Below are 14,107 nucleotides of genomic sequence, written 5' to 3'. Positions count from 1 at the left end.
AGTTCAAATTATTCATGCAACCAAGTAGGGGTGAGCACAACAGGGTACCCTGTTGAAATTCCAGGAATCGGAATCGGAACCTATTGCAACAGGTTCCGATTCAGGGTACCCTGTAATTTTGAAAATTTAAGTAAAATATTTATATTTTATTGAAAAACTATCTAGTCTATGGTTTGGGCTTTGATTGTTTTATAGTTTGGGCTTAAGTTGTAATTTTATATTTATATTTTCCAAAAATTAACTTGGATTGTTTTATATTTTGGGCATATGAAGCATTTTCATATGGCCATGTTCCTTATTTTGGGTACTCCCTGTTAAATTTAGTGTGTACAGGGTACCCGTTCTAAAAATTTATTACCCGGAACCGGAACCTGTTGCAACAGGTTCCCAAATTTGTTACCCGGAACCGCAGGGTCCTAACAGATTCCGATTCCGATTCAGGGTACCCTAACTTTTTGCTCACCCCTACAACCAAGCACAATAGAATTACAGTTCAAATTATCATCATGTAGCCAAGCACAACCAAGTTGATAGTCAAAGAGCTTTTTTTAGCACTAGTGCAACCTAGGTTCGATCCTTGGTACATACCTCAATTTTTTTATTTTTTTATTTTTTTTTTTTTTTTTTGTGGTGAGTGGACTAATCTCCTGCTGGAGTTTGCATGGGTACCTCGATAGGCAGCATCCCTCCCAGTTGAGATTTTTTTCATTTCCAAGACTCGAACCCGAGACCTTGATTAAGGAGCAAAATGCCCTTAACCACTCATGCCAACCTCAATTGGTAGTATGTGCCTCATTCTACTTGCAAAGCAAATGAAGATAGGATTTAAATTTGTAGGAAGACCTTCGGTCTTTGGGCACTTCATATTCAAACTTGGTAAACAACATAAATTCAAGTTGGTGACCCATAACAACAAACTCGAACCCAAATGAATTGCTAAAGAGAAAGGAAAAAGAAACTGCTACATTTTCAATTAGCCGAAAATGATTTGAGTCTCCAAGAATCAAAGGTAGCGCGAAAACAGCAAACTGAGCCAAAGTCTGCTACTCCTATTACACAAGAACATCTCTGAGTTTCTTTTTTTTTCTTCCTCTTTTTTGTTCTTTTCTCATTGATATATTTGAAAAAAGAATAGAAAAGAAAACAAATTGAGCGAACATAACAAGTTTGAGAACCTATATTCATCTTGGGAGGATAGAACCGGGCAGGGGTTAGGACTAGGAGTTGAAGAATATTTGGTTAAATAGACTTGATCATGCTCGAATCTTATACTCATGTACTTAACCAATCTTTACGAATGTCAAATGTGTAATTGATCTCCAAGTAGCACTTGTTATCATCATCAAGAAACTGCGAAATAATAGAAAAGAAGTTAAATTTCATGTCACATTTTCATCCCATTCACGATACACTCTGAATTTTGTCGCATGCAATCAGGATTCTTCACACGTCTATCATCAAACAAGCAATGAGAACAGTCATCACAGCAAGAAGGATTCTAGCTTGTTGCCTTAAAATAGGCACGATATTTTCCTAACACGGATCAAATAAAAATCCATAGTTCAAAAACCAAAGAAACGTATACTTCATTCAACCCAAGCAAAACTATTAATGAAGACAAGTCATTTCACATCTTTTACATGAGTGTTGGTTACCACCAATGTGGTCCAAAGAATATGGCAGATTGCCTGAATTGAAGACCCTAATAATTTCAAAATTCTGAAAACTGTGACGGCCTGACAGGAAAGTAGAATATTGAAAGGTAGGAGAAAGGGTACAGAAGGATATCTAGTTAAAAGCTTTGAATGATCTGAAAAGCATTTTATGATGGACTTACAAAGTTACATACTTGAGGGACGAAGATAGGAGGATATCCTTTTAACAGTAACAAATGATAGATAGATTATCATCAGTTAAAACCTTCTAACTAAAATAATTTCCCGTTTTAAAACATAATGCTTCTTCAGTTATTTCACACTTGATGATTTTCTGAAGGAAAAGATAAGTGAAAAATGCAATAGCTCGTAAGTAGACCTAACCTTTTCTTCTCAATTTCATAAGGAGTTAAAATATTAATAAATAGATAAACTTTGAGCACATGTATAAGGAGAATAAAGTTTATTGAATGTATCTAACCTTTGTTCTTGCAGTGTATGATCCTCGGGCAAAGTAACCAGAAGGGGTAGTCTCTTCTGGCATCTCATGCGTGTATGACTCCGGTTGAGGACTAAAAGTTCCAAGCATCTCTTTAGTTTTATCCACTGAAAATAATATTACATAAGCCAAATGTTTCTACCATCTTTATCTTCAATATTCAGACGAGCTAAACGAATACTGTAACAAAAGCATACCTTTCATGCCAGTTTTCCACACAGTGTTAGCGTACTTCAGCCCAAGTACGATATTATTGTTAACCTGGAAAGTAAATCTCAATTTGTATCGGCTACCTTCCTTCAAAGTAAACCATGGTGATATTGGTTTCCCATCCTCCGGAATTGGAAGAAAGATGTCAGGTCTGTCTGGTGAGAGAATAGAAAGGCTAAGGATCTTCACTTCTGGTTCAAGGGCTTCTGCAATATACAAAAACCGAACTTTTAACGGGACCTTCAAAAAGTTCCATGCAATAACATACATTACTGAATAATTAAAGATTTTGTTACAGTAAAAAAAACATAATGATGAATTATCCCATTTAACTAGCCAAACAACATAATGCTTAAAGTTTTCTCATGTACTTGGCAAGAAATGATGAAGATGCTATTGTCTTGCATTGAAATGATTAGTTGAAGAAATAATCATCAAGTTGGACTACCGTCCGAATAAACAAAAACTCAATGATAACTCGAGGATAAGCTACAATGTTATAAACCACATGTCAAGTAATCCATTGGAACAGTAACTTGAACGACCCGAGCCTATATGTCATCCTCTCATTATTCAATCCAGGAACCTTCAACACAAAGAATCATCAATAAGGGATGAATCAGCCTATCAATTAGGCAAGTGCCATAAAATTTCCCATCTATACGCCTCTTAGTCTTATGCAAACAGTGGCTGAATTTCTTCAATAAAGGAAATTCACAAACACGGCGCATAATTTGTCAAGCCAAGTTAACTACCAGCAGTAAAGATTACACAAGAATGGGTGTGCTTTTACCCTTTTTACTCAACCTCTTCAATTCAATCAGCTATCTCTACCCGTGTGGCCATGCTAAATTGTAAACACATACACAACAGGCAAACACACCTAAAATACGTATGTGGACTTGAGTGCGCCTTATCTTACTTAGCAGAATTCAAAGGAACACATCTAAATGGCATGTTGACAAATAATTTAAAGAAGCCGAAAACATTCAAGCGCTGTCTCGAAAAATAAAGCTTTTTTTTTTGGTGTTAGCACCCGGTTCACCCTGGGCTAATCCGGATTCGAGGCGAATTCTAGGTCCCAATTGTTGTTGCAGGGGATCGAACATGGTCCTCCCTACCGAGTTCATCCCCAATCACCACTGAACCAACAAACAATTGGTACTACACCCGCAAATGTAGTAAATCATCAATATTATTATTAAGTTATTAAGCATCAAAAACCGTTAATGTTTTTCCCAATAATTATGTGCCCCTAATCCCTATATATATACATATACAGATCAAGAGGCAAATTGATTGTATTTAGAGATTTAACTACTACGTAACTGATATAAGATGTGGCAAATTGGAAGACAAGCATTATAAAATTTACCAATGGCATTGACATCACACCAAAAAAATCTTCTGTCTTAACATATAATAGAACTATCATGAAGAAATCTCTAAAATAAATTCAATGAAATAAAAAATATATAATGTACCTCCAATTTCATCCAAATCAACACTTCCAAGGAGTTGTTCCTTCCACTTCCTCAAACTCTCATCATCCTGCATTCCCAATGTCACAAACATACCAGTTAAAATTCTTATAAAAGAGAAAGAGATTCTGACATATTCTAGACCAAATAAAAAAAAAGAGACCTTGTCTTTTTCTAATTGTTCTTTAATGGTGAATTGAGGACCCAATTCAAGTTTTCCCTGATAATCTTCTTCCTCATGATCAGTGGTGTAGAGAGAATTCTCGCTCATTTGCCTCCCAAGTTTCTCTGTTTCTTCATTTTCATCAATATCTTTCTCTGCTCCACTCTTCTCCCCAACCTCCTTGTTTTCGTCGAACCCCATTTCTCTTTCTCCCCTTCAAACACCAACAACAAAACAATTGCCAACAATAAACTATTACAGAGGAACCCAGAAATGATAAAGGTTCCAAAAGTCAAATGAGACAAGTTAGGGAGTTGTTTGTTGTTTGTTGTTGTTGGTTAACTGATTGGGAGAGGAGAGAGAAAGCGAAAGAGAGAGAGAGAGAAGAGAGATGAGAGAGAGAGAGAGATGGGGAAAGAGGAAGAGTGGAGAAGAGAAGGTTTCTAGTGGTGATCCGGAAGGAGCGAGGAGAGAGAGAATGAGAGAGAGAAGGGGAGATCGTGAGGTGCACTAACAACAAATGAAATGAGTGAATGATCGTGAGGGTCACTACTTTCTTTACTTGTTTTCTTTTGCCTAAGTTTCAGCCTTAAAGAATTCTTGTCTCTTGTTTTGTTCCAACTCTTTTGCACTTGGTTGGAAATATGCCCACCCCCTTTAGGCCGGATAACATTGCTTCAGTTTGGTCTAAACCGCATCAAACGGTAACTATGTCCCGTAAACACAACGGACATCAACGGTGCAAATTTAGGAATTTTAAGATGGTTTTCAATTTTCAAATATAAGATCGGGTATTGACTTTATTGAACAAAAAATTTATACCAACACCATATAAATTGATTGACTTGTAAAAAATATCATATTTAGAGAAGAAGAAAAAATGTTATATAATCCAACACTTAAGCCTTGTTTAGTTCAACTTATTACGTGACTTTATTACTTACTCAAATCTTATCAAATCTGAAAAAATAAAAGAAGATTTTATTACCAAGAACATTAAAGTACAAACTACAAGAATCTCACGGAGTAAAAGCTCAAACACCAAAACTAACCAAACAAAGGCACCAAGCTACTCTAAGGCATAAAGCCTTGCAGATTCTTAAACTGCAAACTCCTAATACAAATCACGACTTGCATTTCTTTAACCAGGGAGCTGCTAATTTGTTGTTCGTGTTGGAATCTCCTGCAGTTCCTCTCCCTCAAGATGCAATAAACCACAATACACAGAGTCATTCGGTAAAGCTGATGCAGACCCGCATTCGAGCTGAACTTGGTGCAAGCAACCTACAGCTCAGTCACCCAATTAACAGGCATTCTCACAATACCCAACCAAGTCAGAATCTGAAGCCACTAGACATGTCAAAAGTCGACCCTATCCGAAAATCGACTCGAAAATACTGGGTCTTGAACAAGATTTTGTGACCCATAACCCGAGCAACCCAAAAAGTAATGGGTCAAAACCCGATCGAATACGTTTTTGACCCGACCGTTGAAAATCATTGTATTTATAGTAATAAGTGGGATTATTAGGAATTTTAACCATAGTAAACACGTTGTTACTATTGTTGGATGTAATATGATTTTAATTTTAATTATACATAATTTTATAGTTGAATTTGACTAAATAAAAACTTGTATAGGAAAATTTGTTAATTTGTACCCATACTTTGAAGGAAATAATGCGTTTGGTCCAAGTTTGCATTTAATGCTAAGTCTAATCCTACTTCGAGGGTCTTCCATAGGCCAGAAAAGTTCAGTTTTTTCCACGTTGAGATGTAACCCGAGACAAGGCCATTCCTCCGTAAACAACTGCAGAACCTTCCCCACCACTAAGTGTCACCAATAATAGTGTCGTTATCCAAATACCATGCCTGAAGACATACATCAAAAGCGTCTCTGATTTTACACACAAGGGGTTATAAAACCAAAGCAAAAAGCAGGGGACCAAGGGGATCACCCTGCTGCACCCCCTGAGACGACCATAAGGTGTGCTCCCCATAATACAATCTGGTTGGAGTAGAGTAGCAGAATTCAACCCATTGCAAAATGGTCGGACAACAAAGACGAACTTCACGTAACATGACCGCTCGATCAACTAAATTGAAGGCATTTTGAAAATCCGCCAACAACATTGAAATACCCACATCAAAACCCCGATCTTCAATCAACCGATTCACAGCATGAAGAATTGTCTCACCACCTGCAGAAACCCCAATACCAAATTGAAGACCACCAAAATCAGAATAATTTTCCCAAATCATAAACTATATATCCAAATCATGTCTAGATCAGAACTGACATGTCCATATCAAAACTGATACATTCAGATCAAAATTAACCGATATGTCCAGATTATGTCTAGATCATAACTCATTTGTTCAGATTATGTCTAGACCAGAACCAGTTTTTCCATATCAAAATCGATCTATCTGGATCATAACCGATCTGTTTAGGTCTTCAGATCATGTCCAAATTAGAACTGATCTGTCCATATCATATCCATATCAAAACATGTATGTCTAAATCATATATAACTGATCTATCCAATATCATGTCTAGATCAAGACCAATATGTCCATTTCATGTCCATATCAAAACCAATATGTATGTCCAGATCAAAAAAAATACGTCCATATCATATCCAAATTAGAACCGATTCGTCCAAATTAATCTAGATCAGAAACGAAATGTTGATCATGTCCAGATCATGTCCTGATTATGTCCAGATTAGAACCATACGTCCAGATCAGAACCGGTATGTCCAGATCATGTCCTGATCATAACTCATATGTCCAAATCAGAACCAGTATGTTCAGATCGTAACATGTATGCCCATATCATGTCCAGACCAGAACTCATATGTCCAAATCAGAACCAGTATGTTCAAATCGTAACCAATATATCCAAATTAGAATCGGTATGTCTAGATCGGAACCAATCTATCTTAGATCATCTCTAGATCTATCTAATACTTATAAGGAATATTTAAAGTATGAGCGAAGTCAAATAAATGATGTGAATTTTATAACAACAATATTATAAATTTGAATTACTTGTAAATCATTTAATATTAATTACAGATTTTTATTTAAATATTAATTATGAAAAATCACATTAGATCAAATCAGATCATACATATCAAAAAAAAAAAAGGTAGTTAAGATCAGATCAGTTCAAGAAAAATAAGTTCAGATCCTATCAGATCTGGAGAAATGAGGACGGATTTGGCTAATGGTTATGTGTTTATAAATACATAACAGGGGCACGATATATCATTGGTTTTTTTTTATAAATACAATTGTTCTTTTTTATACCATTGTTCTTTTTTTATACCATTATTTTCATTTTTGATACCATTAAAAATTCAATGTATTTACAGAATTTTCATTTCATGTTTTTATTTATACATAAAAGTTATTGAAATTTACTACTCGTTATACTCGTACCATTTATCCCATTTTTATAAGGAAGTAAATTTTGATAACAGTTATGTATTACCAAATACATAACATGTATTAAAAATGGTATTGAAAATGAAAAATGGTATAAAAAAAGAACAATGGTATATAGCACAATGGTGTTTTTATGTGAAAAATAGCATTTTTATATGAGGCGAAATTACCAGTGTACCCATTTAATATATTTACAAATAAATAACTGTGTGTCGCCTCTCCGTTCTCCATTTCTATCGCTTCTTATTCCTGTTGTACAAGGTCAAAATGCAGATAGGCTATAGGAGAACTTAATACGGAGTAAGCGTTAAAATTTTAAAATGGTTTATGTCTACATGCAACACACATACAAATTAATTTGATTAAAAGGAAAAGACAATAGTGACCTTTTAATTTATGGCCTACTTGTTTGTAACAGAGTTCAACACACTCCTGGCATCGTAATTGGTGAGGTTACTTGAATATAAAGTTTTTGAAATAATTCATTCCTTGAAATGCAAGTATATGAAATCTAAACAGATTTATTGGATAGTATCACTAAGATACTACTACTTCGTATAATAGTACTCCGTACAAAACAACTCTGATGCAACAATTATCATGAGTCGCAATAGACTACAAAATTGTTTCATAATGCCAAACACAAGGCTACTACCTGAAATATTGCGTTTTTCTAACTAAAGTTGGTTCCAATTCAACCAACATTGTTGTTTCATAAGTCATCTATTTTTAACACCAATCTTTAGGGAAAAATGTATATACAGATAACATAATAGAAACGGAAAATGACATGATGACATCACAACGATATTCATCGTATGCGCCCTAAAACTTAGATAAGAACGAAATTGGGCAATGATCCAGTGACAACAGAAGGAAATTGCAGAAATTAAACTATTTCAAACCATGACAGCTGATGCCTGACTATTAGTTTTGTTCTTTCTCCCCCAAACTGGAGTACTCTCAATGAGCTTATGAGGGACCAGCCGATGTTCCCGTTTTGAAAGCTTCTTGAAATTATGGACTCTAAGTCTCGCTATTTCAGCTTCCTCGTCTGAAGTCAATTCTCTTACCACCACCGTCAGCCTGCACTCTGGTTTCATTATAATCCCATGTCTCATTTTGGCATGATAGCTGAGTCTTTTCTTAAAAAATCCTTTGCCAACAAAAGCTTCGGCTGCAAAAATCACAGAGAATAAAGGTACAGGTCACAAATTAAGATGTCTTTTGAATGTATTATTATGAAATGATTATATCAGTTTCTAAACTCTTTAGACATGCTGTTGAGAAACATACCAACTAAGAGACGATCTGGATCTAATCCATGATTATGAACAGCATTTGCACGAGCAGAGTGGACCACCTGTGTATATGCACATTAACTCTATGTTCAAGTAAAATCAAGAGATAGGACTCACATCGAGCCATTAAGTTCTCCACGTCATGTCAGATCATCAGTAAATGGACACTTAAGTCCTACAGTGTACAGTATATACAGTCTATTACAGCTTTGTGGAATGTTGGAAAAAGTCAAGGTAATTAACAGTTTAAAAACTCAGACAAATTCATTACTTACATAATTCATCGTTGTCACTGAATTATGGCCTACATTTCTATTCTCGATCGTCCCAAAATAATAAGTCACTTTCTAAGTTAATAAATCCAACTTTTAACTATCCTATTTTACTCTGTACCCTTGATGATAGTTGAGAGAGTAAACACAAAATCTCAAATATGACCCCAAATTAAATGTGGCCATTAAAATGGATGGAGTTAGTTAATAGATACACCAATGCTAAAAAAAGTAAACTAATTCCCTAATGCAATACTAAAAATACCACATGAGCTAGCTGCAGTTTTATCACTCAAGTTTCCTATAACCACTGTTTGGAATTCTATTGATCAGCTTCTGTTTGATATCACCAAATATTTTGTTCTTTATTCCTAAATTAAGCTATTACATAACACTTTTCCATTACCGAATACCAATTCAAGTCCAGGTGAAGAACTCAGACCTGGTAGACAGTTTTTGAGGCCCGCTTCACAGTCACTTGCAGCTGTAACAATGCATCTTCTACACGCATTCCACGGATCAACGCAGCAACCAAATTTACCTTTTTAGGACTCTAGAAGCAACAAGTTAATCAGCATCATTAGACAGGATGCAACATCAGTCAAAATGTCAATCTTATTCTTAAAATATAACCTCATTCTTGACTTTGCTCATATATTAAAATGGATATGGGTTCAGCAAAACAAAATAAGACAGGTTATTATTCTATAATGTTACTATATCTAAGACTCAAATTTCCAGTATGGAAGTTGCAGAGTGAAGAAGCCAACCGGTGAAGCAGATGACCTAGAATTAACTCTTGAAGGCAACACTTTCTACAAAACAAAAAGCTCCCAGTAAAGGAGAACCAAACTCTGAGTCACAGAGAATCCAAATTGAAATATAACCTGCTTTATTCCTTTCAGAATTGCCTGAACCTTTTCAGGCTTTGGTTTTACAGCCTGATTTTCAGTCTGGCTCTCATTGGTCCCACTACTAGTTGCTGATATTGGGATCAGAGGGGAAGAGATTGGTGTTGCATCTGCAAGCAAAATCCTTGAAGTGGATATTCCCTGAAACTTTAAAGAGAAACCCTTGAATAAATTTCAAACTCTATAGTATACACTTGACATCCAACAGATCGTCAATGAATGTAATAAAAACCTTAAATACTCGACAAGACCGTCTTCGATAATAGTGAGTGCTACTCAAACATATATTGTAAGCATTTATTTAGTATGTAGACTCGTCAATTTTCTCCTTTTTTGCCACAGAAGGCCTATACCAATCAAAGGAGTGAATATCCATAGCATAGACCTGAACAATCGTAACACGGGCATACATTTGATATGCTCGTATATTAACTTCTAACAGACCCTTGACAATATGTCACACAGTAAAGCATAATGTTTCACAGCACAATTTCAATAGCCTTCAAAGAAGATTATTAAGTAACATTACAGTGCTAGAGATTTTCCTAGTTCATTTCTAGATGTTAATCAAAAACTATTATGATATGAATATCCTAGTTTGTATTTATCAGAACAAACAAGCAATAAGATTGTGAAACAAGCATTATAGAATACATATAAAGGGATATGCCTATGACACACAATTTACACTGAAAGAAGCAGCGCTAAACAGAAACAGGCTTACTACCCGTTGAAAGTATTGACGTAAGGGCGCTTTTTCAAAAAGAAAACTCAATGCCTTTGATTATTACCCAATAAATTCTTGGTTGATGATGTGCTATGAATCAATATTATGGGGAGAGGGGTACTTTAGGTAGTATCTTTACATTATGGGTAGCTTGGGGAATATGTTAGAAAGCTAGTTAGGGAAAAAGCGCCATATATAGAGCATATTAGAAAGGGAGAGAGAGAGAGAGTGGGAATTGAGTAGTAAGTTTAGACTGGGGGAGTGTCATTCCTCTCAAAACATTGGCTAGGTTGTAATTGGTGATTTCCATCATGATAATCATCAATTACAATCATATCCTTGTTCTACATTAATCATCTTTTTCTTCCTTATAATCTTCCATTAATGGTGCTCAAGCTATGTTAATTCTAGCATGATGAGAAAAATAATGTGTCCGTCATTTAAAATCTTTAATGGTGAATGAAATTGGCAGCCCAGTTCTGAACTAATAAATCTGATTTGAACTAATCAGTTTCAAACTAATCTGAACTTATGAGACCTTATTTGAACTTTCTATAGCATATTTTTACGGCAAAAAGAACATAGCTTTAGTTCCTAAGACAGGCACACAGTTCTTACAATGCCAATGGCCCAATGGTCAGCTTAGATTCATTTGAAAGGACTTCAGCAACCAAGGCAAACACCTCAAAATGGAACACATGCTAATGCAGAAGATGACAAATCCAACTTGGATAAGGGGAATCAAGGATAATAACTATAAGTGCTCAGAATGATGTTCAGGAAGGTACTCCATCAAGGAAAAGTAATGAAATTAAGCATCTAAACATGTCTTTGATTCTGATAATTACATGCATACTCAGTAACAAACAGCTTTATCATCATGGCAGTAGACAAATTCTGTCACCCATTGCCCCGTGAACAATAAATAGCAAACAAGGATGCTTGAAGAAAAAGTTCCAAATCTATTAAGTGTTTAAAATATGACAAAGGATAAAATTTCATACTTGATGGATCTATTTTAGCTAGCAATATGAATACTTTTGAAATCTTGATACATCAATATATATAGTAGAAAGAAATACTAATAGCAGACAACAAAAACAAATTTCACACCTAAAACTACCATTGTCAACTGAAGTAAATTTAATTCAGAATTCTGGACACTACCAAACAAAGATAAGTTTGGCAGTTTGCCATCAAGAGTCACATTAGCCAATTAGTTCATATGCCAAACACACATGCCATATACATACATGTCGCACTATTTGGATTAAGCCATAAAAGTGTGTAGACAGGGAGTGTCTATCCCTCAAATAACTCTAAGCTCAAAATTAACATTGAGATTCATTCACAAGTGATACACGCAACATTGCTTTCTCTGTTTAATTTAAAATCTAAAAGCATGGCACTAAGCTCCTTCCTCAATCAACCTCCTTAACCAACACAGCCATAACCTTATTCCCAAAGACACGGGGTCGGTTGACCGACAGTCTTTATGATGTGGTTACCCATAAGATCTCCCTCCTCCATTTACTTTTAACTAATGCTACATCATCTTGCAAGCCCACTGTCTCCGTGTTCTTTCTAACTCCCTCAATCCAAGTCATCTTTGGCATCCCCTACTGCATTTGAGATCTTTATAACCCCAACCCTTCACCTTCCTTACACGTGCAAATTCTAGTCTGCGACTCACATGCCCAAACCATCGTAATCGATTCTCCATTATCTTATCCTCAATATCCACAACTCCAACTTTCCTCCGAATATCTGCATTCCTTATATTATCCCCCACTGTAAGCATCTCTGCTACACTCATCTTCTAATATGCTCTTTCTTAAATGCCCATTCGACACATATAATAATAGCGGTATAATTACCGTCCTATATCATTTTCCTTTTAACCTTAAAGGTACACAATGACAACATAGTAACCTAATCGTTGCTCTCCGTATGACTGTTTGAGCCACAACTTTATTCTATTTTAACCTCCCCAATCAACTATTGAAAATTTCCGTCTACATCTTACTTGAATCAACAAAAACGAGCGAATATATACATTCCGATTCCATCATAAGTGGGTTCTGCCTCACAAGTCATACAAGGACCATAACCTTCAAACCACTCATTTTGGAATGGAGTATATATCACAAGAATTATATTAAAAGTTTAAACCCACAAGCAATTAGAAAACACCTCAACATTTTCTCCACTAAACTAAACCCTAACCCTCACAATCTCCTATACGAAGTATTAAACAAACAATTAATGGAACAACAACACCCAGAACCCTAAATCCTACACCAAAAAGTTCCTCAATTATCAACAAACATTACAATTAAAAAACGAAAAGGCATCAAATGTTCAGTAAATACGACCTAATCAATGGATTAACCTACAAATTATAACTATGTTCTGCGAACAGAATCCTTAAACTGATTTACCATCAAATATCAGAGGAAAAATTAATCAAAATGCATCAAGGGCAAAGGACCTAAAACCCTAAACCCTAAAAATAGGCTTAACCAAAGAATTAATCAAAATACCTGAAGATTGTGAAGCTTGATGTAGTTCCAAATCTTGTTGAGAGCTTCAATTCGAGAAGCATTGGGAGAACCTACCAAGTCGCTGAGGGTGGGAGAGACCAAAATACCTCTAGTATTGTTATTAGAAGCAGCGGAAAAAGGACGCTTCGATCTTTTTGCAGCACCAGTAGCGGCCGTTGACGCGGTGGTGGAGGAATTTGCTGCCGCCAATAGAGCTCTGCATTTCCCTCCGATTGACCTCAGAGTCGCCATTGATGAGATTCGAGTAAGCTGGAGACCTGATATGGGCAAGTGCAAAATGCACAGTGAGTGAGTAGAGTTGGTCCAGTTGGAAGGTAGTAGAGGGGCGAAGGCCCATTTTGGTTTCTTTCTGAAACGCTCCGTACTATTTTATTTGAATTGATCCCTTTTGGACTACAAATGATAAATTTAGGGAAGAATTCTTTCAAGGAAATTAGCCTTGAAGAAACTAGTTATTGGACCGTGCGCTAGCGCGCACGATCCCCAAGGTATAAAAAAGTTGTTTCGTAAAAGAACATTTACAAATTTATGGCGAACTCTAGAAAAACAAAGTTAAAGCTCGATTTGCTCGTAATGGATAATATGTGATTATAAATACGCTTACAAGAGGTTTCATTGATAGTTTTAACATTCCAAGTGCAATATTAAGCTATTCGAAATTGTTATTGTAGTATTCCACATGAAATATTAGTAACATGCTTAGGTTGAAATGGAAGGGAGAGAATCTCATAGAAAAGCAAAGACAAAAAGAAAGGTGAAAATAGACATTACACTATTGGTAAGAATAAGACAAAAGAAAAACAAAGAAGGAAATTAGGGATATGTAGGTAATTGCACTAGAGAAGTTCAAGGCTTTATAAGTGTTAGGATGT

At 35.6% G+C, this 14,107-nt stretch overlaps 2 protein-coding genes across 3 annotated transcripts; both read right to left on the bottom strand.

Moving 5' to 3' along the window:
- Positions 1 to 948: 948 nt before the first annotated feature.
- LOC110800274 (rho GDP-dissociation inhibitor 1) lies at positions 949 to 4,546 on the bottom strand. The gene is made up of 5 exons (XM_022005581.2): positions 4,009 to 4,546; positions 3,849 to 3,915; positions 2,352 to 2,570; positions 2,137 to 2,261; positions 949 to 1,350 (listed from the first exon to the last, which is right to left on the bottom strand). The coding sequence occupies exons 1-5, from the start codon at positions 4,207 to 4,209 to the stop codon at positions 1,273 to 1,275; spliced, it is 690 nt and encodes a 229-aa protein (XP_021861273.1). The 5' UTR covers positions 4,210 to 4,546; the 3' UTR covers positions 949 to 1,272.
- Positions 4,547 to 8,128: 3,582 nt separating this feature from the next.
- On the bottom strand, positions 8,129 to 13,549 carry LOC110800273 (uncharacterized). Of its 2 annotated transcripts, none has more exons than XM_022005580.2 (5): positions 13,215 to 13,549; positions 9,921 to 10,085; positions 9,476 to 9,586; positions 8,757 to 8,823; positions 8,129 to 8,637 (listed from the first exon to the last, which is right to left on the bottom strand). In XM_022005580.2, exons 1-5 carry the CDS (start codon positions 13,464 to 13,466, stop codon positions 8,360 to 8,362), a joined length of 873 nt encoding a protein of 290 aa, XP_021861272.1. In that variant the 5' UTR covers positions 13,467 to 13,549; the 3' UTR covers positions 8,129 to 8,359. The 2 variants fall into 2 exon arrangements, with proteins under 2 accessions (XP_021861272.1, XP_021861271.1); XM_022005579.2 differs by having other exon boundaries at positions 9,921 to 10,091; positions 13,215 to 13,546.
- Between the last annotated feature and the right edge of the window lie 558 nt (positions 13,550 to 14,107).

Source organism: Spinacia oleracea, chromosome 2 (genome assembly GCF_020520425.1).
Source record: "Spinacia oleracea cultivar Varoflay chromosome 2, BTI_SOV_V1, whole genome shotgun sequence".
Taxonomy (NCBI): domain Eukaryota; kingdom Viridiplantae; phylum Streptophyta; class Magnoliopsida; order Caryophyllales; family Amaranthaceae; genus Spinacia; species Spinacia oleracea.
Note: the sequence above shows the minus strand (reverse complement) of the source record. Positions and strands in the feature narration are given on the sequence as shown.